This window comes from Loxodonta africana, chromosome X (assembly GCF_030014295.1).
Source record: "Loxodonta africana isolate mLoxAfr1 chromosome X, mLoxAfr1.hap2, whole genome shotgun sequence".
Lineage (NCBI taxonomy): Eukaryota > Metazoa > Chordata > Mammalia > Proboscidea > Elephantidae > Loxodonta > Loxodonta africana.
Window position 1 is genome coordinate 132,106,375 of NC_087369.1, and position 27,864 is coordinate 132,134,238.

A 27,864-nucleotide genomic window follows, 5' to 3' on the forward strand; every position below is an offset into this window, starting at 1 on the left:
CAAAGATTTTGTTGGCAATGGGGTTTGATTTTCCTTGTATTCAAACTAGGGGTTCACTGGGAAGGTACTTACAGCACATGACTTGCATTGGCAAGTGTCAGGGCCCTAATAGAAGGACTTGCGTTAGACTAGGAAAGCACCTGGAAACGGGAGCATTGCCTTGGAAAGTCCATGCTTTTCTAGTTCACTTTACCCTCTGAGTGGGATGAAACGCGTATGGACTCAGCCCTAGGCACAAGATACTAAAGAATAATGAAATTAAGAGCAAATAAGTTGTTAAAACTTTGCTATTCCTGTCAACTCTCTTGTTGCTCCCTCTTCCATGATATAAAATATGACAGGGACAGGTTTTGGTGTCTCCTCAGGAAGTGAACCTCTCCTCTGAAGTCCTCTTTGCTTATGAAGATATTTGGCCCACCGTTATCTTCTACATGCATGGGAGAAGATGGGACATCATTTCATTTAAGACTCTCTGACTGTTCCAAAACTGCCAGATTTACTGGATTGCTTCTCAGTGCATTCCCATAAAAGAGTAGGGTGCATTTTATAAATCAAGCACACACATAAGATACAGACCCCAAAAGCAACCCAATGTTAAAGTGACTAACAGGGCATAGTTGTGGGCCATTAAAAATTGGCAGCCAAATCTGTATCAATTTCAAACTAAGGTTGTTCTACCTGACAGTGATGGCCATTAGGATAGAATTTTTAAAGAAAAAAGATTGTAAATTGTTCGTGAAAAGACTGAGTAAACAGCAGAGAATAGAGAATTTCATTGTGGGAAAAGCAAGGGTCCTTATGCCCTATAAGGTCGCTATAGGGTTGCTATGAGTTGGAATCGACTGCATGGCAATGGGTTTGGTTTATGGGGGGTTTTATGTGTTTGTGAATACATATCAAAAAGCCGTGCATTATTGTCTTCACTTTCCTCTTTTGGAAATTGCATGCTTGGTCTTTGGGAGGCAACTCCCTTTCCCCCAGGAAGGCAACACCTCAAAATTATCAGCACAAAACTGGAGACGATTTGAGACCAATATTTTGTTTCTAAGATGCTAGAAGTCCCACATGTCCACAAGATTTTATTTATTTATTTTTTTAGACTTCTTTCTTAACTCCTGTTTTCTCCTGCTTTTCTTTAGGAGCTGTGAATTCTGTTGTAACTGAAAATGTCTGACGGCCTGGATAATGAAGAGAAACCCCCAGCTCCCCCACTGAGGATGAATAGTAACAACCGGGATTCTTCAGCACTCAACCACAGCTCCAAACCACTTCCCATGGCCCCTGAAGAGAAGAATAAGAAAGCCAGGCTTCGCTCTATCTTCCCAGGAGGAGGGGATAAAAGTAAAGTATCAGTGACCGGGCATTGAAAAGGGGCTAGTTTATTCTTTCATTGTCTCTTTCTTGGGTAGTCTTTTCTTGAACGTTGGCTATTCAGGGCCTGCCTGCCCTGACCTTTACATCTACATCTTCAGAGGTTGCATTTTGTCAGAGGATACTGTTTGATTGACTTACCGTGGGCTTACAGAAAATATACTTATGCTGTGTTTGCTTTTTACATAAAACTGGATTTGTAGCATTCAGCATAGGGAAATCATAGCAACAATACTGTCTTGAATATATAAACAGTGACTTTCTTTCTGATAACTTAGAGTAGAATTTATCGTAATCCATTCCTAACTGCAAGTTGTCCTTTTTGGAAATTTGGGTATAGGTGGATTTACTTCTGTATACCTTTTCAGCAACTGTGAAAATTTTGAATTGCGTATATGGGAGTTAGTCCGAGTTGCCACAGTATTGTCTGACTCTATCCCGAGGTGGGAAGAAACTTCTTGAGTCATTTGCTTCTTCTCTTTTTCTTCTGCCAGTTGTCTCCTAGATAATCAGCCCCATTTGCACTGACTATCACGATATATTATCATTTATCTTTGTGTTATTTATACTACCATTTGGTGTTTAAATGTCATATGCTAACACTGTGTGATGCTGAGGGATGTAAAATTTCAAGTGAGTAATTGTTAAGTTGCATTAGTTATCACAAAGCTGAAACATGGCTTCCATAGATGTGACTCTTGAGGCAGACGAGTGTGAAGCAAGTACAAAGACACCACAGCAGGTTGCCAAAAGGGCAAGAAGGGTGATGTCTTTAGAAGACAAAAGGGACATTATTGATCAAGGTAAAACCAAAAGTTTTGTGGGGCGCTTATATGGTGTTAATGAATCCACAGCCCGTTCAGTAAAGAAAGCTGAAAATGCTGCTAGGGCCAGTGTTGCCTCTTGTACACCGACGTCACCTAAAAGATGCGTCACCCCTCGTAATCCTAAGATGGAGAAGATGGAAATGATGTTAAACCTCTGGATTGAAGATAAGCAAAAGAATAATGAAACACTTTCCAAGCAGGGGATCTGTGACCAAACAAGAGGACTTGCTGATGACCCGGCTTCAGGTCCTGAAGAGGATCTAGAAAAAAATTTTTCTGGAAGCAAGGGGTGGTTTGAGAAATATAAATATCGCTGTGACCTGGGGACCAAGTCTTACGTGGCAGTGGTGCCGAAGAAGGAACCAGTAGATTGTTCAGCTCCTGCACTGTATCCTCCAGAACTGCAGGAAGTGATTAATGAAGGGCATTATGAACGTGAACAAATCTTCAGTGCTGTTGAGACTGCCATGCTTTGGAAGCCTTTGAATAATCCCACTTGCCCTTTTGAAGAGCAGGAGCCAACGGATGCTGACATGAGGTCAGCAAAAACAGAGAGGCTGACGCTTCTGTTTTGTGCCAGTACTTCAGGTGATCTCATAGTGAAACCATTGCTGCTATACAGAAACCTTTGCCCAAATCCTCTCAGGGGGAAAAACCGAGCCAAGTTTCCAGTATACTGGCGTGCAAACAGAAAAGCCTGGATGACTCCTCCTCTCCTTAAGGAATGGTTTGAACAGTGCTTTCTTGTGGAAGTTCAAGACTACTTAAAAGAAAAAAATCTTGAATTCAACGTCCTGCTGATGCTTCACAGTCCTTTTGGTGCCTCAGATACATTTGCCAATGTGCATCCTAATGTTAAGGTTATCTTTATAAGCAGCTGCACGTCTCAGATTCTTCAGCCCTTAGATCAGTGTTTGATCCGTCCATTCAAGAAGACTTATGCTAAACTAATGTATAACTTTGTTGTACAAAAGCTTACAAAGGTTCCTCTGTCTGAAGATCCTAGTGCATGGGATTCCTACACCATCACTAATGCCATATTCTTAATAAAAGAGGCATTAGATAGTTTAACCAAGCCCATCATTAATGAAGCCTGGGAGAAGATTTGGCTAGATATGGCACAGTATCTTTCAGCAGTCCCTCTCAAAGACAACGAATCTTTGGATCAAGAAGAGCCTAAGGATGAGGATGAATGTTTGGTGCAGGAGCAGTCATTGGCTAAAGTTGAATCTGAATCTTTTGACACCGATTCAAATGATGTGATGCTGATAGAGGATGAGCCTCAGGAATTTTCCAATACCCCAGAAGTGATTATCATAAGTGATGATGAAGATAATTAGCAGGCTCTGGGACTGGAGACAAATACAACTAGAACTACCAGGAGCAAAATTCTAGAACAAGATCAAAGCCTCCCCAAGAAAGTAATGAAATCAAAACCTTTGCATGTCACATCTTATCTGTTCAAACTTTGAATGATTTAGTAGATGTCTATAAAAAGATACTATGATGCCTTCAAAGAAAGAAAAATCACATTGTACAGAAACCATCTTCAAAACTTAAGTCGTGCCATTTAATACCATTGCTGGACAACTGTTCAGCTACCTTCAGACAAAACTTGAATGATTTAGTTAACTGTATAAAGAAATGCTAAAGTGTCTTTAAAAAGACTTTAAGAAGACAGAAAGCATCTTCAGAAGAGCCAAAGTCATTAAGTAGTGCCACTTAAACTTATTTGCTTGATAGAGCTAAAGCCACAAGTAAGTTGTTACAACTTCAGGACTGGACTTAGATGACTCTGGGAGCATGGAGATTGGTGATCTGAATTAACTGTCCACCTTGGTCATTGCTTCTTTGTCACCCCCATTTTCCCTTAACATAATGAGTGATACACCCTCATCAGCTCTGGAAATCATCTCAGGATCTAACTGGACACTGTGTAGAGCCTATCATTTTTACTAATTATGTAAACTCTCATTCTTTTTATGTAATATACTGTTGTTATTGTTCTATCTTACTGAGCATAAAAAAAAGATTTATGAAGGCTTTCAAACTTCACTTGCGACCCCACTTATCATGACTGGTTTGTTTTTTTTTTTTTCCCTCATGAAATGGTAATTTCCTCAGCTGAATTCTCCTACTCTGGGGCTTGTTCAGGAACCCAACCCTCACAGGTGAGGAGGGATTACTATTTCTGTTTCTGCCTCATTGTGACTGCTTGGGTAACACCACAATCAGCCTTGAACTAATGGAAGAAGCACTGGGCTTGAGTTTTGGAGACCGGGGTTTAAGTTCTAGCTGTGCCACTGATCATTGTGACTGGATCAGTCACTTGGCTTCTCTGAGCCTTAGTTTCTTCACCTGTTAATTGAGAATAGTAACACCTGGCCTACCTCGCAGGGTATTTTTGATTATCAAATATAATTCTAAACATTAAAATGCTACTAAAAGTGAAATTTAAAAGTGTTAAGTAAATGTGTGAGGTATTATTATATTTCTATAATTCTAGAGCTTACAATCGACAAAAAAAACTATAAAACGAAGAGGAGTTTAGAATTCTCATTTCTTTTATGAAGTAACTTTCTCCCTAGCTAGAACTCATATGTCAGTTATAGGAAATTTTTTACAAAATTAAAAACTCCACTACCCAAAGATAATTGGACTGGTGTATTTCCTCTCAGTCTTTTTTTTTTCCCTCATCATATGGAAATTTTATCAATGTCAAAAAATTAATATCACCCATAATCACAAATCTCAGAAACAATGTTAACGCTTTTGTGAATTTCTTTCCAGACCTTTTCTATGGCTATACATATGCATATGCTTTTTTACATAGCTAAGACCATAATATACACAGTTTTATGTCTTGCTTTCCACCTACCATTTTTATGCAGAATATTTTCCTGCATTTTAAAAACATCTCCATAAATATCATTTTTGACGGTGTATATTATTTCATCATATAGTTGCATTGTTTTTTTTTAACCATTTCTTTTTGTTGGGTACTTGGAGTCCTTGCCCAGATTTTTGTTATTATAAATAATGTCACGGTGTCTTATTTCATTACTTAAATGAAAATATTAGCTTTGGTGACAGCAGAGGGTATTCGTTTATTTTTATTTTTTAAAGAAGTCTCTTTAATAGTTACATTTCAATGACCATGTGGAACTTCAAGAGACAGGTAGAAGAAAAATAAGAAGTAGTAGATGTAATTTCAAGATTGAGGTTCTATCTTTGTTGGAGACTTCCAGGAGCTGGATCTTGGTCTTAGAGCAAATTAGGAGGGACAATATGCCACCATTTTATGATTCTTCACTATAGAAAAGTATTTGGGATTTAGACCAGGGAAAGGACATCCTGAACCAGTGGTTTGATTTTATTTGATGTACCCTGCGAAGTGTGGGAGTGATCAGGTTTCTCTTTTGTTGGCTATTAGAAAGCTTGGAACCAAATGTGTGGCCTACGCATAGCACTTGTAATGGGACTCTATGGTATATATGTACCTTTGTATTAGCTTTTCTTCAGGCTGCATTTTATGTTCCTACCTTTTTCCCCCCCTTTGACTTAATCTATTTTGAATTTGTGCTATCATGTTACATTTTGTGTATTCTTGTAAGCCACCTGACATCCATTTTGGAACAAGGTGGGGAATAAATATATAAATTAATAAATAAACAACATGAATAAACAACATGAATAAATAAACCAATAAGGAAAAGTCAATGAGGCATGTGAATGCAGTCAGGCCTCTGAAAATGGCCTGGTGCCTCTAAAAATAACCGATGTTAAGGACTTGAAGCTTGGAAGAACATGTGGGAAAGAAGCAGGTGAGGCTGCATTTGGAGGTGACATGTTCTGTATGATGTCTGTGTCTTCTGAAGTGTGCTTCTGTCTTGTGTTTTGTGCTGCACTTGAGCATTAGGTGTGTTTCAGAGGACATGCAATGCTGTGTGAAGGGCTGTGTCTGTAGAGAGCACAGTTCATGTGTACTTTGTTTGTGGGGAACCCAGAGAGATTTGGGAGCCGATGAGCCTGGAAGAGCTATGAAGGCCCCTCTTCCTAGAGGAGTAGAAGGAGATAGTTGGATGTAAATCAAATCAAGACAAGTGGGAAGTACTCTGCCATTTACTGACTAGTTACTGGGTGCCAAGCTGTGCACCAGACAGTGTACATATATGCAGTCATTTAATCCTTACGACCACTCTGCATTATCCCCTTTTTATAGATGAGGCAATTTAAGCTCAAAGCATTTAAGCAGAGAGCCTAGGGTCACATAGCAAATGATGGATGCCAGAAGTCTCCCAGGTCTCTCTGACTCCAAACCCTATGCTTGTTCTTCTATATCACACTGCCTTGCAACAAGACCAAGGGAAGGAATATGTGACTAACTATGTTCCTAGTATCCAGAAGCCAGCAGTGACTTTAATTTTTCCTTAAGAAGATGGTAGTGCACTTTGAAGAGTATGTGCATTTCAGAAAGGGGACTCTTTTTTTTTTTTTTAAACTGCCACTCGGAAGGAAAGAAACTTTTTCATGGTTTTTTTTTTTTTCTTCTTTTTTGGAAAGAGGGTGGCAAGAAAATGTTCTTGACAATAGACATGTGCTAACATGTGATTTGGGTGTTTTGTGGGCTAGATTATCATTTGGTGTGTGTACTTTTAGGCTTACATGTTGCTTACTTTAGAAAGTTGAGGCTGTAAATGAGTGTGTTCATATATGTTAAAAAGTTCTTAAAGTGCTATATAGTTCTTATTATTGTACTGCATATATATTGTTGTTCTAACTTCTAGAGTGTGTTGTCTTCTATATATCCTACACGGCAGGAAGCATTGCTGTGAAACAATTAAAGAAAACTCTCAGTTATCCTTTATGGTCTTGTTAATCAAATGTTTTGGTCAATGCACATTATTAATTTTCAAATAATTAATGCACAATAAAATATACTTAGTATGATAACTAGACTGAACAGTATGCAATCTTTCTTTGGTGATGCTGAAGACCCTTTGAAATCTTGTAGTGGTTCAAGGTTATTATCATTGCACCAACAATGTGTGGGCGTGTCAATTGAGGGTTCTGGTTGTCAGAAAGCCAGATATCAGAGACTCTGCTACATCCTAAATGGTGTTTATATTCCTCTGGTTCTCCAAATAACCCCATACAGCTCAGCCAAGAGTGCTCTTCTGCAGGTCACTGCCTTACCCTTTGGGATGCCTGGAGGGCATGGCATCTTGCTTGTCCTCCAGAATCAGTGCTGTCCCCTAGAAGAAGAGCCTCCTGTACTACTCCTTTATTCCTTTAAGTCCCCTGTGGTTGAAATGGGAAGAAGATGGGAGAAGGATGTACTTTCCCTCCCTACTAGGTCCTGTGCTTCCATTTCAAGGTCAATAAACTGAGAAACTGGGCGCAGATATGGGAGGCCCACTAAAGCCATGAGACAGTTAAAATTTTAAGAGGAGTGTGGCATGAAAGATTGGGAGATGCATACAATAAAGGAAAGATGCAACAGGGAAAAATTACGTTTGAGAGGGAGATTAGGAGGTAGAGAAGATACAGAGTGTGGATGAGAAGAGAGTGGAAGAAAACATTAAAATGAGGTGTTGCAGAGAGAGGAAAGTTGACACTGGCTAAGGGATATGGTTGCTCTGAGTCGGAATTGACTCGATGGCAACGAGTTTTTTTTTTTTTTTTAAGAAATATAAAGTTGCTTTCTTCCCTAAAGCAAATGAGGCCTTTTTTCCCTCTCTCAGACATGTACCCTATATAATTGTCCACATATCAGAAGTGCCTAGTTAGGATATTGCCTCATCTTCACTTTCTGTTTTCAAACATTTTCCATTGAAATTGTTGCATGTGTGAATTGGGTGCAAATGAGAGTGGAACCAGTTTGTGTTGCCTGCAAGGAGATGAGTAAGAGGCAACTTTCTAATGACTTACCAGAATGATGACTGTTGCTGAATGTTTTTGAAGATGATGCCTCTGAGGGTGATGGCTGTCTGCATGTGTGAATGGGGGTGATCAGAAGGGCTCATGTGGGACCATCATTTCCTTTCCCCCATCGTCATATGGAACACTAGGGCTATGATTTGGGCTTGTAACTGCTCTTGCAGAGTCAGGTACAACTTTGAATTTGTATCTATACATTAAAGGGTGCTAATTTTTGGAAGACATAAATTTCCGTAGCAACTAAAGACCCAGCAGGATGAAAAAAAAAGGCTTAATTATTCTACCAGAGGAAATGGAACTAGACAGATAGGCTTATTGGATACTGTGATACTAGACCAAAGGTGAAATTTTCTAGGTTCTTCATTGAGTCTGGCATGACTTTAGCAGGTTCCACTTGAAGGCAGGAGAATGGGTTAATATAATTTCTACCATGGAACTTCCCAACTATATGTTTCTGGGATTTGCTAATAATAGTAAAAGATACCATGATAAGAGCAGTGAATGCTTAAAACAGCCCAGTTTAATCTTCCTCAGTAGCTATAATTCAAAAGATATCATTCATAGGATGAAAGTGTTGCATTCTAAAAAGTGGCAGATTACTAACTTCTCCAGCAAACATAGTCACCTTGTTACTTAGTATATTGCTAAGTGGGTGATGTATTTTAGATGGCAGTATAGGGGTATTACAATGATTAACTGTTCAAAGTGATTTCATATCATTTATGCCCTTCAAACTTCCTATGATGAAGGTAGGCAGAGATTATCTATATTGTACAGAGGAAAGCAGAAGTTCAGAGAGGTTAAGTGACTTACACAAAGTCACCCCAGTACGTTAATAACAAAGCAAGGCAGACCTAGAATTTAGGTCTCTTGACTCCAGGCTCAGTGGTGTTGAACAATATACTGTTTATCATAAGTTGGAAGTTACCTAACTTGTCTTGAAAATGGGTTTTAGCCAATAGGATATTCAAAAATGAAATTTTAACAGAAATAAGTCAAGCCTAGGTGGATCCAACCCATTTTCTTAGCCAGAAATCACAACAGTCCTCAGACCATTGTCTTTACAAGTTATTCCTCCCAAGGGCCTAATTTACTACACTTAGCCTTTGTAAAAAACCAAATCTGTTTCCTCCCAATTTCTGTGACTTTTTGAGGCCTTTAAGCCTTTTCCCATTATAAAAATTATACCTGAGGTTTATGAAAGTTGAAATAGTAAAGGATTATATTAAAATAGAACATGAGAGAGTCCCGTATTATCCTTCCTCTTAGAGATATTGCTTCATAATACAGTATGTAAAGGTTTTTTGGGCTGTCTTCCTCACTGAAGTAAACACCTACTTCCTTTTCTGCTTAAAATTAGTGTATTTTATTCAATGCTAGGTTTAATCCAGAAATATATCTATTATGTGGAACCTTTTTTAAACTTTTTATCCCACCTAGCACTGTCAATATTTAAAGGCCTTAGAGTCAACACTAAGATCTATTTTTTTAATGCCTAACTTTCCATTGCAGTTAACCACATATTGCTTTGAAAATTTCCAGTAGGGGAAAAAAGAAAACAAAAACTTGAAAACCCACACAGTGAACATTCTTTCTACCAAAAACATATTAGATGCTAACTAGAGAATTAATCTCTCCCCTGTGTAAGGGAAAATGTACATTTCATGGGTCCAGGAGGTAAGAAATGCCTGTGCGTCCCTCCCATAATATGCCCCCAAACAGGATATTTAGCAGAAGTTCCAGGTATTAGTACTTTCTTTGCATAAACCAGTAACTCTGGGGCTATTGGCCTCACAATGAGTGCCTCCCTCTTTGAGACCATTTACAGGGCTACTGTTTCCATAGGAAGAATTCTGAGATACCGCAATATCCTTACCAGATACAAGGTTTTAGAAGGCTTCCCTCTGGAGGGTATGGCACAGTGCTCTCTCACCCACAAATCAAAGGGTGGGGCAGATTGGCAATTTTAAAAATAAAAAAGGTAACAACTCTACTTCTCTGGTAGTTTAGACACTAAGGCATTTTAACTCTTAAAAGATGACAAAGGTGACATTTTTGCACATGATCTATGTGGGGCATTGACTAGCAGCCTTTCAGTGTTTTTGGAGAAATCAGTGCACCTCTAAAAGCACATATTACCCAGCTAAAGAGTGATCTTGTCACTAAGGAACATCTGTTAGGAAAAATCAAGGTTGTCATTCATAGGAGGTAGATAGCCCTTTAAAAATACTTCTATGTCTTTCCAACATGGCTTTCCCAGAACAAAGCCCAGGAATATTGAGATGAAAAGCAGTCATTTTTAGTGTGACGAATCTTTAACCTACAATTCCCACTGTCTCTTCCAGAAATGGTCGTTATGTCTGTGAAGGCTATTTGGCTTCAGGGACACATAACATTGAGTACAGATTGGGCTTGGGTGGAGGAGGGGGCAAAGGGTGGGAGAGGGAGGCAGGTTGCTGGTGTCGAGCTAGGGGTTATGAGATAAGGGCATCTCCCCGGAGGGCTCTAACCCCAAGGACTCCAGTAGAGACCTCCTAGCAAAGTGCTCTGTTAGACCTCTTTTATCTCAGAGAACTTCATGGAAGATCACAGGATGGAAAAATGTATGCAACCAGCCAATGCATAAATCTGAGCTGCATGCAGACTTTGAGCACAGGTCTCATATATCAGCTCTCTGATTTGTTTAAAAGTCAGATATAACAGAATTGACTGTTAATATAGGCTTATTCAGGTGCATGATTTTAAATGCTTATATACCTCAGTCAGAATATTTGTGCCTGCTTTTTATGTGCCTAGCTCTGTGCTAAATACTGTGGGGGATACTACATATAAGACAAGGCTCTCTGCCCTCAGGTAATTTGTAGTCTAGTTACAGAAATAAGATACACACACACATGCAAACAGAATTTATAGTAAATGCCCAGTAAGTGGTCTTTGAGGCAACAGATGCAGTTACATACATGTAGGTCCCTCCCATTCCACCCCCACCATTCATCCTCTTCCTCGGCCTGAGTGAAACAGCAATCATTGTGAAGTCAGCCCCCACCATGCCATGTGTACCTAACTAGCTGCACATAGCCACCCGGCTTGTGTTCTGGAAAGCACCTTTTCATTCATCTGCTCAAAAACGTTTTCTGACTCATATTTGATTACTATCTCCAGTTTCATCATCCTTTCCTTCCTGATTTCCCAGGCTGTACTCTATTTGCTCTCTGTCTTCTCACTTCCTGATCAGTATGCTATATCCATTCCTACTTCCCTCCATCTTTCCTAAATGAGATGCTTTACCCTTTCCTTCCTCTCTATCTATCCTGTAAGGCTTGTCTCTCAAGTCCTACCTCCTCCAGTAAGCTCTGACCGTCCACCACAAATTTCTTTAACCTTCCTTTCTTTTGACATGCTACAGCATTTATACTCTTTTCTTTCCAATTTAGCACCTAATTTCCTTTGGTCAGGTAGCTGTTTGCTATTTCTCCTTCGTTAAACTTAGTCTCCCCAATTAGATTGCAAGTATAGGATATTACTTACACTCCTGAGTCACCCAGCATAACCTGTCACTATGTGGATTCACAATTCAACAAGTAATACTTGTTAATTGACCCACTGACTGATTCAAAGGAAAGGAAGCTCAGACAGTGGCCAGGAGGGAGTTGTTCTTTAAAGCCAGGGTTGTGAAACGCCTGCCTCTTAGAGCTAGCCAGCCTATGTGTTTTTTCTTTCTTTGGAAAAATTATTTCTGAATTTTAAAAAGTATGCTTTTTATAGTATTTTGCATTTAGCTTTCTGTATTAATCTGGCTTTGAATGTTGCTTTTTTATGATGCCATATATCATAATGTTTTGCATGTTTTCCATTGCTTTTTTTTATGACTGTTGTTCTGTGCTTTTAGGCTGAATTTATCCAGGGGTGTTTCTGTATATCTGTCTCTGTCATTCCTTTTGTTTCCCTGCATGCTTTTGTTTTCAAGGAGCTAGAAAGTGTTCTAAAAAGTAATGCTGGACTTGGCTATATGACATCCGATGAGAAGGCCCAACAAAATTTCCAGGAATTTTAGGGGAAGATGACAAGTGGAACCCCTACAACAAGGAAGACTCAGGTGACAGTTTTCTAAAATGCTTTTAGAAGGCAAGCATAGTGTCGTTCAGGGATTTCATCTAGGGGAGAATTGGTTGCTTTGCCCTCTCTCTGGCTACAGGCTGCACCTTGAACCTTGTCCAGCTGGGTTGCCAGTATATATCTGCCTTTGACTCTCAAGTGGCAGCTGGCAAGAGGTATTCCTGAATGGGTTCAGAGTCATCCCCACTGTTGGATAAAAACAACACTACCACCACCATCAATAGCTTCAACTACAACAACTTCAAAACTTGCCCCTCCTCACCTTCTTGGCAGACCTGGATCACTGTTTCCTCATCCATGAACCCATGATAGCAAATAGACATGACCTTTCTCCATATATTGGCTCCCATTTCATATGATCAAGATCATTCATTCATCCATTCATTTGTTTGGTCATTCACTTATTCATTCAATATTTATTGTCAGGTACTATTCTAGATAGATGCTAAGGTACAGAGGTGAGTAAGTCCCAGCCCCTGCCTTTAAGGAACTGATGGCCTAGTAGGGGACACAGACTAGTCAGTCAATGGTTAGAGTTTAGTGTGGTAAATGCAAAAACGAAGTGAGCACCGAGGAGGAGCATCTAATCAAGAGGGGTGGGGAGATTAGGTAAGGCTTCCTGGAAGAAGTGACCCCTGAACTGAGGTGAGTCTTAAAGTAGGAATAGGGCTAGCCAGGTATGGGGCAAGTGTCATTCCAGGCAGAAGAAGCAGTATTATGAAGGCAGTAAGCATGACACGCTATTAGTTGAGGTGGTATGAATACAACTACAAAAGTTCAGAGTAGTTAGTGCACAGAGCGGGAGCAGGGGAGGCCTGGGAGATGAAGCTATAGAAGTGATTGGTGACCAGATCCTAAAAAAAGGACCATGTATGCCATGCTGTAGCCTTTAAATTTAATTCTGAAGACAATGGTAGGGGGACACTGAAATGGAATGACGTCAGGTTTGTAGCTACAGGAGGAAGAATGGATTGGAGGGAGGGGGTGGGAGATGGAAGGCAGGAGAAAAATCAGGCTGCTGGAGTCATCCAGGTGGGAAATGATAGTGGCCTGGCCCCAGGGCCAATATCAGTAAGAATAGAAGGAGAGGAAAATGTGGGAGAAATATTTAAGAGGGAGAATTAATAGAACGAGGCAACTAATCAGATGGTGGAAGGAGGAGGCATCAAAAATAGACTCCAGAAATCAGGCTTGGATGACTAGTTGGAGAAGGGCAAGGTAGGGAACACAGGAGGAGGGGTAGTTTCATGTTGTGTTAGGTGGGGAAAGGCAAATATTTTGCAAATATTTAGTGTGTCGGGCCTGTGGGGCATCCAAATAGAGGTGTTTAGTAGCCAGTTAGTTACAGGGGGTAGAGATGCAACAGAGAGTTTAGGGCTGGACGTACATATAGAGGAGTCACTAGTGTAGATGATAATTAAAACCACGAAAGTAGATGATGGCCCAAGGGAGAAGTCTGTTGACAAAAGATGACCTAGGACAGCTCCTAACCCAGTGCCAAAGCTGACAGAGAAAGAGGCTCCTGCAAATGAGAGAGAGAGAAAATCCAGAAACATAGGAATGGAATCTAGGAAAGTGTCATGTGAAAGAAGAGGAGGGAAGGAGTTATTTTCAAGAAATGCATGTTCAGCAAGGTCATTTTTACCTGGGAGGTCAATGATTGTAAGGACTGAAAGTGGCCATTAAATCAGTCAAGTGGGTAGTTAATTTGTGACCTCAGGAAGTCGTTGCAGTTATTTGAGGACTTAGAGATTAAAAAAAAATCTAGATTTCCTTTTCAAGAAGTTTAGCTAAAAAGGAAAAGCTTGAAGGGACTATAGCAGCTACAGGAGGATATGAGATGGCAGAAAGGTTCTAATTTTTAAGGACAAGAAAGATCTGAATGTGTTTTAAGCCCCACGGAAAGTACCAGTAGACAGGGAGAGATTGAAGATAACAGAGGAAAGAAGAGATACTTGATGGAGTGAGATCCCTGGAGAAGTGACAGGGACTGAGATCTAAAGCACCTGTATAGGGACAAACCTCAGGCAGAAAGGGGGACACCGCTTTCAGTGAGGTGAGAGAAGAGGTTACGGATAGAGATAAATGCATAAGGGTTGGAGAGGAAATGAAATCAAAGGATTTCCCAACAGAAAGCCTCCAGTTTTCTCAGTAAGGTAGAAGGAATATCATCTGCTGAAAGTAAGGGAGGAGGGAGTGGAACAGAAAGAAGTTTGAGTGAAGTGGTGAAATTCTGTAATATCCAGCGAGGGAAGTGGGAAAGAAAGTTGGCAATGGGGCAAGGAAAAGATTGCCAGGCACCCTTGATGACCCATCTAAGGCCTGAGACCTTTATAGTAAACACCAATCTCCATAGTCATGTGATTTTTACCCCAGCAACTCTTAGCAACCTTAGTATAGAAGTGGAGAGGTTAAATGGTTGGATTCTGTCAGGACAGGGTTTTGCAAGGTGAATGCAGGAGGAGGCCGAAGGGTGAGAGTTTCCAGGGCACTGGCTAGAGAACAATATAAGTGATGGAACATAGAGTAGCCTGGGTCAAACGAAAGTGAATCCAAGTGAGAGCTGAGAGATTGGCCGAAAAATGGAGGGATCCAGGGACTGGAGGTCTTGTTGATTTCAAAGAACAGGTAAGCGGTGGAAAGAGTTTGAAGACTAGAGCAGGATGGGAGGTTTGAGCTCAGGGAATGAGATAACAGTGGGAATATTTCAGGGAAAGAATCATTCTGGGTAATGATAAGGCCTGGGGAAGCTGTGGTTTTCCACTCTGACTGCACATCTGAATCATCTTTGGAGCTTACAACAAATCATTTGCTCAGATCTCACCTCCAGACATTCTGATAAGGTAGGTTCTTGGTGAGGGTGTATACTTTGGTATTTTATAGAACTCTATAGATTATTCTCATGTGCACCCCTAGCTGAAAATCGAGAACCACTAGTTTAAAGGGTGGCCATGGCAGTGGATTGCAGAAGTGGAATAGAGGTGAAATTCAAGTTGAGGGAGGTCAAGGTGCTATAAGGAAAGGGTGGGAAGGAAGTGTCCATTTATATATTTACATTTCACAGGGTGATGGCTGCATTGAATGTAGGAAGAAAGACTGGGAGCCAAAGTCCTCAATGAATACGGGACCTGGCTAGGAGAACTAAACGGCACTAACCTCAAAGTATGGGATTTTATAGGCAAGTGCAGAACAATGATCTCAAATCAACAATTTGTGCCCTTCCCCATTCGCTCAGGCCTGCAGGACTGGAGATGGGGAAGAATGAGCAGCCTGCATAAGGATTGTATGGGAAAGTGGTACCCTCCTTGGGCTTAAAGTTGTTCTCCATCTCAGCCCTGGCTACATCATAGAAATACCCGAGGAACTTTAGAAAATAAAGATGATGGGCCTACCCCAGACTAAGTGAACCCAAATTTCTAGGGATGGGGTTCTGGCATCTTTCTTTTTTTGAGTGTCCCATGTAGGAGTGATGCATAATGAAGTTTAGGAACTGAAGGCAAGAACTGAAGAGGACATTTAATGAAGTAGTTGAGAATGTAGGGGAATTTGTTTATAATGGGACAAATACTAGTCACTATAAAAAAAAAATCTATTGCCATCGAGTCGATTCCACTCATAACGACCCTATAGGATGGAGTAGAACTGCCCCACAGGTTTTCCAAGGAGCACCTGGTGGATTTGAACTACCGACCTTTTGGTTAGCAGCGATAGCTCTTAACCACTACACCACCAGGGTTTCAGGGTTTCCGGCCACTATAGGAAGCACAAAATTATTGGGGGAAGGGGTGTGTGGAAGAGGATAGATAACTATATGGGCTTTCCCTTTTTTAAAAAAAAGGTAGTAGAATGGAGAAAGTTGTTAAACATGAGAAACTCAGATTAGCTGGTCCCTGAAATCACAACCAGAACTCATGCACACTCAGAGGGTTCCAAGGCCAAATGCTATTTGTAGTTTGTGGTCCAGTCAGCAATTTGTGACCTTTGTTTGTGGCCTTTGTTCCAGGTTCCAATTGAATATACTTAAAAAGTAGTACTTACTTGGACTTTTCTCTGTAGAATCAGCCCTTTTCAGCCTAAGGCTTAGATTAGGCTGAATCTTAATGCAAAGGATCAATGCTCACAGAATTTTCTGGGGAGATACAGACATTTTAGTGTTCCTAAAAATAAAATAGAAAAAAGAACAATTCTCATCTATGCTTCATTGTCACTAACATTTCCTGAAGGCTAGGGCTCCAATCTGTTGAGGTTTTTAAAATAACAGTTGAAAAATAAATAGTGTAGCTGTTAAGAACTTAGCCTCTGGAGACACAATTGGAATCCTGGCTCTCAGGTTCAAATCCTGGCTCTGACCCCTGTCAGCTGTATAACCCTGGGTATGTTGTTTACCCTCCCTGAGTCTCACTTTCCTCATCGATAACACAATAACAATAAAGCTTACTTCATAAGATTGTTATAGAGATTAAATGAGGTAACCCTAGAACCACTTTGCACGTAGTAAATGTTCCACACACGATCGTCATTATGTGTGCGGGCCCAAGCCACCCCAGGTGGTGGGGAACGTGAGAATGAATAAGATACAAATCTCTACTGTCAAGTATTTAAACTTTAGCTGGAAAGATAGGCATGTAAACAAGAAATAACAGTCTGGTGTTGATAAGTGCTAAGCCCAGAGTATACAATGCGTACCTCTATGGGAGCATGAAGGGAGAGGCACTTAACTTTGTCTGCAGAGGGAAGACAGGAAAAAGACTTGCCAAAGGACAAGAAACCCAAGAGTGAAGAGTAAGGACGAATGGGAGTTATCCACACAAAGTGGGGGTGGGATGGGGGTGGGGAGACTGGAAAAGTAAGGCTCTCCAGAGTTAGGCCTGGCATGTATAAAAGCTTGGAGCTAAGAGAAAACCTGGCAGTTCAGGGAGCGTGGAATGGGTATGGGACAGTGGGAGCCACGGCAAGCTTAGAGGCTGGAGAGGTAAGGTGGGGACATACCATGCAAGCCTTTCGGTGTTTTGCTAAGGAGTGTGAACTTTTAACATATCCGTAATGGGGAGCCATATAAGGATTTTAAACATGGCCAGGAATGCAGTCAGATTTGTGTTTTTCAAAAGATTACTCTGGCCATAGAGTAGAGAAATGAATTGAAAGGGGAAAAAATGGAAGCAGGGAAACTAGGTGAGAAATGCTGGTGCCTTGGACTAAGGTAATTGTTTATGGAAATGAAAAGGAGAAGATGGATTCAAAACAAGCCTAGGAGGGAGAACTTGTTGAACAAATTAGGTAGGAATAAAGTAGGAGTCAAAGATGACTCCTAAATTTCTGGTTTGGGCAGTAAAGCCAGTGTTGGATTACCCAGTAGGTGGAGGAAGCATGTGCTTCAGGCATTCAGCAAAGCAGGGGCACCCAAGACAGAAACATTTTGATTTTGGATATATAGCATTCAAAAGACTCCAATTAATCATAAGAACATCAGAACTTTTTGGATTTCCTTACTTTTTTGTGCTTTAATATTGTTTTTATTTGAAGTACATATTGGGGAGGGGGATCATAAACTTTTCATTGCTTAGAGCCTCCCAAGAGGAGGAGTTATATTATGCCTTAATCCTTCTGTGATCTGAGTGGTGAGTGGTATCATTTCACTGAGACAGGGAACACGGGAGAAGGAGCAAGTTTGGACTTTCTGCCTCTGTTACGCTTAAACCAAAACCAAACCCACTGCCGTCGAGTCAATTCCAACTCATAGCCCTGAGTAAAGGGAATGGCATGATTAGGCTGGCAAGGGACTGGCAGTCAGGTGGCCTTCTAGGGAGACACCATTGAGCCAGCCAGCAATAGCTCAGCCCAGATGGAGTGTTTAGATCTAAGCCAGTATGTTCCAAATGTGCATCTAGTGCTAACAGAGCTTGAGAAAGTTTATTTGCTTGCAAGAGAGTTCATGAATGCAAGTTGGTTTAACAATTGGAGATACAGATTAAGGTAGGAGTTCTTAACTTGTGGTCCAGAGGATTTATGAACCTCTGAAACTACATGCAAAATTGTGTATATGTGTATAGTGCATTTTTATGGGCATAAGTTCCACAGCTTTCTTCAGATTTTCAGAATGGTCTTGGTTCCAAACAGGTTACCGACCACCAAGAGTAGATTTCCTATGAAGCAAATGAAGCTTCCTCTTCAGAGTTCCTCACTTGCATGAGACTCTTCCAAGGTTCTAGGGAGGAGCCCAAGCATTTTTTTTTTATTTGTAATTTTGTATTGTTTCTACCTAAAGGGAGCCCCCCCCAAAAAAAAATCTGGGTCCACTCCTGCCAACCACAGATTATCTAACATGAGTTAGTATCTGAAAGTGGTTCAGTCCAAGAGGAATGAGTATAGTGAAAGGATTGCTGAAGGGCAAAGACTGGGCTAGTAAAGGCAGGAGCAACAGCAGCAGCAGCAGCAATGCTAGTCAAAGAAAGAATGGTCATTGAGGGAGGGGGAGAATCAGACCAGGTCAAGGAAGTGGAGAGAGAGGTGGTTAGCCATACCCAACATGATGAGAGATCAGGAAGAGGAAAATTAAGAGTTAAGATTACAGGAGTTAAGAGTAGGACATCTTTACTGGAGTGGGAAGAACAGAAGGGAAGCAAAAAGCTGATTGTTCTGTTTGTCTTTATGAACAAATAAAAATAGTAGTTGAACCATATAAACGGTTTTTTATAGTCCACAAACATGCCGGGGACGTAGGAGTAACAACAGAAAGCTCTAAACTTTACTGTCAAGTCAGGATAATATTCATTAATAATGTTGGCTCACTGTAAAAATGGAATTCATGCTGAGGTTAAATTAGATGGCGTATGTGTATTTTTTAAAATGTAGCCAAGCCAAAACTTTGAGTGACTCTTGTCACCCTCATCCACCTTTCTGTCCTAATCCTTCCCTCTCACTAGCGGAATTCCTGTATTTCTGCCCCATATTTCTATCCTCTAACTGGACATATGGAACAGTGAGAGAGGGTGGAAAGGGGAAAAAAAAAAAGCCATAGATGACATTTGAACATGAAAAGTTTTGAATTTAAAATTTATCATGGGTAATCCACAAAATCAGTAATCCATATATGGTTAACTGAGTGTTATCTATGATTCAGGCCAAGAAACGTCTATTTGAACCAGAATGTTCTAAATTGGCCATCCTGGCAATTCTGAAGTTGATTGGTTTCAACTGGGTAAACCTGGTTTACGCTAACTTGCCCAGTATTGGGAGGGTGAGTATTATTTTTCTGAGGATGAAGTGCAGCCTTATCAGAGATACGTGCTCAAATCTGCCGGTATGTTCGTTATGGAAGCTACTGGATGCCATTTTAGAATAACTTCCTTCTGTGATATATTTCCAAATAGACTAATTTCGTTATAGTTCCCAATTTAGTTTCTTCAGTGATTATATTTTAAAGGCTTTGACTTAAGTGTTGATATTTTTATCCGTAATTAAGTCTCTGTGAAAAATCTACTAATTGAGAGAAACAATGATTTTGAATGGTTAATATGATGGAATATAAGAGGGGCGTGGAAGAATGGCTGCAAACTAGAAAGACCAAACCAGGCAGCTGGTTTGGTTTTCTTAGAACTAAAGAAAATTAATTCAGTAAAAAACAGGAATTTGTAGCTTTTTACTAGCCATGTTGGGTAGGAAATGATTAAAAACTGTTTTTAATCATAAGAATGTGTAATATTGCTGACTTGCCATAGTATCCTTGTTGAACGAAGACCAAGAGCTTATTAAGTTATGCTTCATAATGTAAATATGTAAATTTAAAAAGTTCTCGTTACTTGATATTTAGCTATGATTAAAATGGCAACAATTCATAACATTTTTATAGATAGCGGAAACACTTTTCTAGTCTTCTCTAACGGTAAACCTTAGCTTGACTTGAGTGTAATTTCTATTTTGGTAAGTGGGATTTGATCCAAGAAAACCAGTTAACCACAATATACCTAGATACCTGTTGGTTACACCATTAGACTGATAAAGAACATAAATCAGTTTGACTGAAAGTTTTGTGTGAATTAGATTTTGGAAATTTTTGAATTATTTGGACATAACGACTTTTGTCAGACTCTCAGCCACTTCTACAAAGAAAATTAGAATATCTGGATTTAATATTGATAAAATTGTGTTGGAATCGGTTGTCCTTCAATTTTGTAATTGCTTTGTTGAACCTAATTGTACAACTTATGGTTGCTAAAACTGTACCCCAAACAAATACATGTTAACATTTTGCCTTTAGCCAATAAGAAGAAAGAGAAAGAGCGCCCAGAGATTTCTCTTCCTTCAGACTTTGAGCATACGATTCATGTGGGGTTTGATGCAGTCACCGGGGAATTCACTGTAAGTAAACTCCTTATTTTGTTTTTGTAAGTCATAAAAATGTCCTTTGTGAAAATTGGTTTCAAGCAAGAATTACCACATCCCAAAATGTCAGACTTGATGTTTTTGATGATTTCAAGTAAGGTGAACTTTGCCTAGACAATCACAGATGGAAATAGAGGGTGGCAATAAAATTGGCAAAATTATTTTGTTTATCTCAACAAAACGTCTGGTCACTCTATAATCGGTCTTCGACTTGACCGAAAATACTGAGTTACCATGGCATAGGAGATGGAGTCCTGAGTAGAGAAACTCTGCTTGAGCCCATTCTTTTATCATTTGAAGTGAATAAGAGAATCATCTACTCAATTTTCCCAGTGAGTATAATCCATCTGAATAATTCAGGCTTTACATTGGAACCTGGATTGCCCAGCTCAGCTAACCACACTAACCAAAAATATCTGCAAAATTGACCTATTCTTCCCTTTGATTTCAAGAACATAGCTTATTTTTAGGATTATTAATGGGTATATTTCGTAGACGTTCAAAACAGCAGCCCCTGTGCTTCAGGAAGGAATATTGATAGATATATTGTGTATGCTTTAGTAGTTATGTGCTGATATATGACAAACCCACAATAAATGCCAGTAAGAATTCTCTGGAGAGATAATAGCAATAGATCCAGCCTTTCTTTGGATGTTTGTAGTGCTCAACTAGCACAAGATCTCAGATCTGTAACATTTTATACTTTTTTTTTTTTTTTTTAAGATCTGGCATCTTTTTTTTAGATGGGTGAAGGAAAAGATGTGGCTAGAAACATGTCCCCAGGAAGATCAACTACCTTTTCCATACTAGTAAGGAATTCAATCAAAATGTGTATCTGAAATAATAATTTTGCATGCATTTGGAAAAAAAAATCCTTTATAGAACCATCACCATCAATTCCTGGGTGGTTAAACTAGAGAGAATTTTAGATATTAAATAGTTGAATTTCTTGTTTCACAATATGATGGTTAATGATTAGATTGTGTCATATGATTAAGTGAAAAAAGAGTGAACAAATGAATTTTATTTAGAGAAGCAAACCATGTTGCTGAATTGACAGCCAAATTATCTTCTTCTCCCCAATATTTCTGGAAGTAAGCGCTATGAGAATGATGGGAACTGAGTAAATACCTTGGCCTTGTAAGTGATATGAGTTACCCTGTTCTCAGCAGCAAACAGAAGAGAACATGAAGAAATATTGACATTGATGAAGTTGAGGTATTGATATATTTAACCAGTTTGATCCTCAAAGTCAGAGACATTGTCCAAATGTCCTTGAGTTTGAGCCCAGCCTCTTTTCTTTACTATTATATTTTGAGAATCTTATCTTAGCTACACTTAAAAAGTATATAACCCCACCATCACCACTACCGTCACCATCACTACCACCAGAAAAAAAGACTTTCTATAATCTGAACAATTTTAGAGTTTTTAAAACACATAACAAAATTTATAAATTTTTTTCTGGCTTTTGAAATAGTTAAAGCCCTTCAGCTTTAGAAAAGTTTTCTCTAATAACTCTTCTTTTTTTATTTTGAGAACTTTATCTTTCTGGTTTTGATCTTTTTATTTTCTATTTAAACTTGTGTTTTATTTTGTTGTCAGTCCATATTTTTCTTTCTTTGAGGTTAAAGTTTTCTCCTCCACAATTTTTGTGTGGCATTCTGTTGTTTTTTTTTTTTAACCAATTTTTTTATTTTTCCCACTCTTCCCAACTTACTTGAGATTTTATGATACGATCTCTCTTTAACTCTTTGTGCTTTCTGGGTTCTGACTGAAAGTGAAGGAAAGTGAATCACCATCAGCTGACTGAAGTGCCAGCCATTTTCACTTTACAGTCAATTAAAACCCAAAGAATTAATCAGAGGATGTGATGGGACAGTTTTTCCAATTTCATGAAAAACAGTCTTATACAACCAAACCGAACAAAAAACTGTCCCTAAACCCCAAAAACTCAATCTGAAATAAAACAGCAGTTTGGATGCAGTCGGTTATTAGAAAGCCATTGAATATATAGACAGACACAGCCTGAATTTCAATCTAAAATACTTTATTTTCATTCTGATGATCTTCTTTTGTAACTATTTGTCCATACATTATTTTAAAATTCTATCTTAAGCTTTTTTACTATCTTAAGCTCTGATTTACATTTGCTAGGTTATTATGTTTATTAACTTTAAAAATACCAAATGATAATAAACCATTAAAAATAATTTTATTGGTAAGATTTAGAACTGGGTCCTAATTACCACAGTACCACTAATCCGTTGTGTGTTGGAGGAGGCCATATTAATTTCCATTATTACAGTTATTGAAATTGAATTTTGAGCAATTAGTTGAACTGTTTAGTCCATTTGTCTTATAAGGTCCTGTTCTTTTGAATATTTGGACACTGATTTGGTGTGTTGTTTGATGCTTACGCTATAGTTGATTGGCCCGTATAACCTTGTACACCTGGTCATACCCTTGGGCGCTAAAGCTAAATTAGGTTGGGAGATGAAATTTTTGGTGTGAAATTATTATAAGTCCTTACCCTTTATATTACCATTTTTGTCCCAAATACTTCAGAACTCCCCTTTCCAGACCTCTAGACCTGTGACGGTCGCTTCAAGTCAATCAGAGGGAAAAATGGTATGAGTGATATAAATGATCGTTTCTTACGATAAGACAAATGCTTGGCCTGTTATATCATGCTGCCATTCTCCTGGGCTACACTCTAAAATCCCCAGCTTGATGTACATCTAGTTGTTATTGTATACGTGGTCAGGCATTGATATGTGCTCCTGCTTCTGACGCTCAAAATCCTAGGTCTCCATTAGCTGTCTAACTTTTGGGATTAGTACTTCAATTTGGAGTAACATGATAGCTATCTGATTATCTGCCTTTGTGGCAAACATTCAAATTTAAGTGTCAGGTTCCATTGATTAACTGACTTGTCTCAACTTAAAAAAAAGAAAAAAAAATTATGTTGGCAATGTAGCCATGTGGTAAGTACAGTTGTCTGGAGGACCTTCTGCAATTGACAGCATACTTTTCTCGCTGTCTAGTGATCACACAACTATTTATCACAAAAGTTTAGAAGTGCCATGGGAATGTGTAATAACTGCAAATATTCTAATGATTATGGTAATGATCATGCCAGTGATGTCTGCTCTAGTGGTTATGTGCAATGCATACCTGGTTTTGTAACACTTAATAACTCCTTTGGCCATTATAGTATTAACCAAATGCTATTAATTGCACTTAGAATCAGAACTGGGATCATGCATGGGCTCCTGAGTTCAAATATTTGGCTTAAGGCTTTAGCATCATATGCGTGATGAATGCATGTAATAATGTTGTTTCACTGTGCTTGGAGTAACCCCAAATGCTGGGAATCAAGGCCTTACATCCCAAATCAAATCAGATGTTTCGGTAGCGTTGGAGATATATTTTTGTTTAGACAAAGCAAGTACCTTATATCTGATCTTATTTTGTGGAAGTGGGACTTGGGAACTGCCACATTAAAACAGAAATATGGTTTGAAATGAAATGGTTTCTCTTTCCCTGATCTAAATTGTTTAAGAAACTCAAACATAGAGTCTGGCTGCGTGGGAACATTCTTAATCTAGTTTTTTCTAAGCCAGCCATGACTTTAGCTAGAAAGTACAGAAGAATCACATCAATGAGAATAAATGTTAAATTCAGCATTGCCTTATAGCCATCCTTTGAGTTTTAGCTACATAGATACTTCCACTGCGAAACCGGAACTGGTTAACCAGAATTGGGAACTGAAATTTGTAAGTTCATCGCATGGCCACTGGCTACCTGTGATCACCTAGTTGTAAAACCAACTTACAAATTATCGTTGAAGCTTTCCATGATACCATCCTTCTTCCCTCCAAATTCATGTTTCTGCCTTTTAGTAATTTCTCCAGTCATTTAATGGTAATATTTATTATTGCATATTAATGGAGGAAGCATCTGGCCAAAGGTGGAATTATGCATCCAAACTTTGGAACGTTGTCGTTTTCTGTTTTCTTAAATCTGTCGTCCTGTAGCTTGTCCTGCCCCTGATTTAGTTAATACCTCCCTATTTCATAATTGCCCCAATTTAGAAGGGATCCCCCCCATTCAAACCCATTGATTTCATCTCCTTCCCACCTTCTGAGTTGTCCCACATTCTGTTTTAACTTTCTTTTCTTTCTTTATTTACGTCCATTACAGCCAGATCTCTATGGCTCACAGATGTGCCCAGGGAAGCTCCCAGAGGTGCGTCACAGGCCCAAAAGAAGCTTGCATCAAAGTGCTTCTTTGAGATGTCATAGCACTGCAGCAGCAGGTTCATGTGTGTGCAGTAGAGTTGTTGCTTGGCTTATCTCACTTTTTTGTTGTCATTCCCAAACTCTGGAGGCCCACGTCACACATTGTTTTGCCGAGACTTCATGGGACAAAGCCACATAAATTGTGCCTAGATGCACTCCAGGAATAGTGTGTCTGTTTCTCTCTCCAAGTTGCTCTTGGAGGTTGGATAAATATGAAATGGGGACATCTGTAGGCTGAACATATAGGAAAGAATGCTGAATGCTCAATGAAAAACTAACCTCTCTGTGTAATTTTTGCAACTCTCCTTGGTTAGATTTCCAAATACTCCCTCCTCTCTGCTCTAAATACTGTAGATTACTGCAAATTCTCACCAGGTTTTGGCATGGTTTTCACAGTCCCCAGGTTCTATGTGGCCAACGACTGAAGTGGGGAGGAGGGAAGGGAGGAAGGAGGAGAGGAGAAGGAGGGCATACCCTGGAGAAAGCTGCAGGGAAAATGCCCAAAGCAGCACTGCTGTTACAATTTAGCATCTCAGTGGTTATTGCTCCTCCATGTTTCTATTTTTGTCTCCTCCCAATCCCCCTTTCTATTAAAGCTCTAAAAAAAAAAAAAAGCTCTAGACCCCCCGAAATTACATTTTGTAACCACAAAATATAAACTGACCAAGGGTGAGGCTTTCCTCTTATGCCAAAAGATATTCAGATTGCACCCTGCCCCGAAACAGCTTGTCATATTCCAGTCATAGAAAATCCATTGATCTGCACTATACTATGCTGTGCGCAAATTTAGAGAAGTCTTGCTATGTCTGCCCTGAGTCACCAGAAAAAATAAGCTAAGCCGTAAACATCATTTCATGGATGAGCAGAGTCAATACGGAGGTGATTTTCATGTGCTTTTTTTTTTCTATCACAGTCATACTCCCACCCACCCTTTTTAAGTTGGATCCTAGTTTTACCTATGTGTTTTGATTAGAGAAGAGAATGATTGCATTATTAAGTTACTAACTTTAAATCTAGAGTGTATCTTCAGTTTCCCAAGTGTAATCCTACAGGTAGCATGGGCTTCTTGGTGAAGAACTGTACTGGAACGTGAAAATGCTGCTGCTGAATGTTCTGAGTTGCCATTCTTTCCCTTTGGTTGTCCACAGGGAATTCCTGAACAATGGGCACGATTACTCCAAACCTCCAACATAACAAAACTGGAACAGAAGAAGAACCCACAAGCTGTTCTAGATGTTCTCAAATTCTATGATTCCAAAGAAACAGTTAACAACCAGAAATACATGAGCTTTACATCAGGAGGTAAGAGGAAGTCTAGGGTATCAAAAGGCAGAGAAGTCATTCCAACTGTAGAGCCCTGTGATGAAAACACTCCTATAGGGCATTTGGAGTCAATTCCAGTTTCTTCTCCAAATAGTTTCAACATAAGCAAACTGAAAGATGAGTTGGAAGTTGAGGTTGATGTTAGGAGATTTATATTACTTGAGTGATGTTTAGAACCAAATAAGAAAATTGTTCAGTGAGGCAGTAGTTGTCAGTTTGAATCAGCAGTCACAGTTGTTGCTTTGTCTCTTTACTGACATAAAGACACTCATTCACTCAGGATTAGGTTTAGTGGTGTGTTCATGAAATAAGAGATATATAGAGCAAACCATGGTCTCTTGAGATTTATTTTATCCCTTAGGTTCATTGATTTGCACCATGATGACAGGACAAATTTTGTAGTTGCTAGGTTATTTTAATCAGACCCCAAAAATCCGACTAAATAAAGAAACCATGTCATGCTACCTATAGTGATCAAATTAGCCATGTAACTGCCAAACTTTGACTTAATTTGCTCGTGTATATACGTGGCCTTTGTTTGGAGCTTTGATGCTCAAATTTGCAAGATGAGCAATTGAAAAACATATACCAAAAAACACTTCTTCACTTTGAAAAAGATCATCATCTGGTATGCCTCTCTAGAATAATTTATTATTCAGCATCTAAGGAAAGAAGAAGAAACCCTGGTGGTACAATGGTTAAGTGCTCAGCTGTCAACCGAAAGATCAGTGGTTGAACCTACTAGCCACTTCGCAGAGAAAGGTGTGGCAATCGGCTTCTGTAAAGATCGCAACCTTGGAAACCCTATGGGCAGTTCTACTCTGTCCCATAGGGTCACTATGAGTCAGAATCAACTCAACGGCAAACAACAACAATAAACAAAGAAGAGAATACAGTTGTTAATGCCCCAGCTATAAAGGTATATCTACCTCTTGGCCTTGGGTTTAGTATAGAACAGGGCTAGAAGTCTCCTTAAGAACAACACAAGGATACACTTGGAACGTGAAGTGTAGGGTAGGGGTGTCTGATTTGGCTATATCAAATATCAGAGCCCAAACTTGAGGGCATATGGCCATTCAACATGCTAAAGAGGATTTTTATTTTTTTAATGGGAAGATTGCTCAACTGCTGCTATTCAAAGTTGAAGACATAATAAAGCTGCCAAGGACAGCTTTTTTTTTTAATGATACTTAGTTTTCCACATGAAATAAAATGTCCAAGAGAACCTGATGACACATCAAACAATGCTTAAAATAAAGGAGATCAAAAGCTGTGCTTTAAGTTCACTGTAGAACCATAGGCGACCAGAACCAAAAAGGATTTCTAGAGGTCGTTTTAGTGTAACCATTAACACCCTTCAGATTCTCAGAGTTTGTTCTTCACACCAAATAACCACTGCTGTTTAACTGTTTGGTTTTGTCTCTCAATTCCAAAGATGAAATCTGAAAAACTGATGTTAGAATTTAACAGTATCTGAATTACTGTACTATACTTAGTTAAGTGAAACTCACCGTTTGTTTTCTGAATGCCCTAGTGTTGAGACTAATAGGATAGGAGGAGAAGGGGGAAGAGGAGAGAGTGAAAGGAAGGAAGCGTGGGAG

At 39.4% G+C, this 27,864-nt stretch overlaps 1 protein-coding gene across 3 annotated transcripts in view; it reads left to right on the plus strand.

The window, feature by feature from the left end:
* The window catches only part of PAK3 (p21 (RAC1) activated kinase 3), a 298,000-nt gene that overhangs the window by 207,665 nt on the left and 62,471 nt on the right, over positions 1-27,864 (plus strand). For all 3 annotated transcript variants that reach the window (XM_064278684.1, XM_010594684.3, XM_003414800.4), the window contains 3 exons: positions 1,140-1,341; positions 20,512-20,612; positions 26,089-26,242. In XM_064278684.1, coding sequence (XP_064134754.1) covers positions 1,167-1,341; positions 20,512-20,612; positions 26,089-26,242 — 430 coding nt within the window. In that variant the 5' untranslated portion in view covers positions 1,140-1,166. The remainder of the gene's footprint in view (positions 1-1,139; positions 1,342-20,511; positions 20,613-26,088; positions 26,243-27,864) is intronic.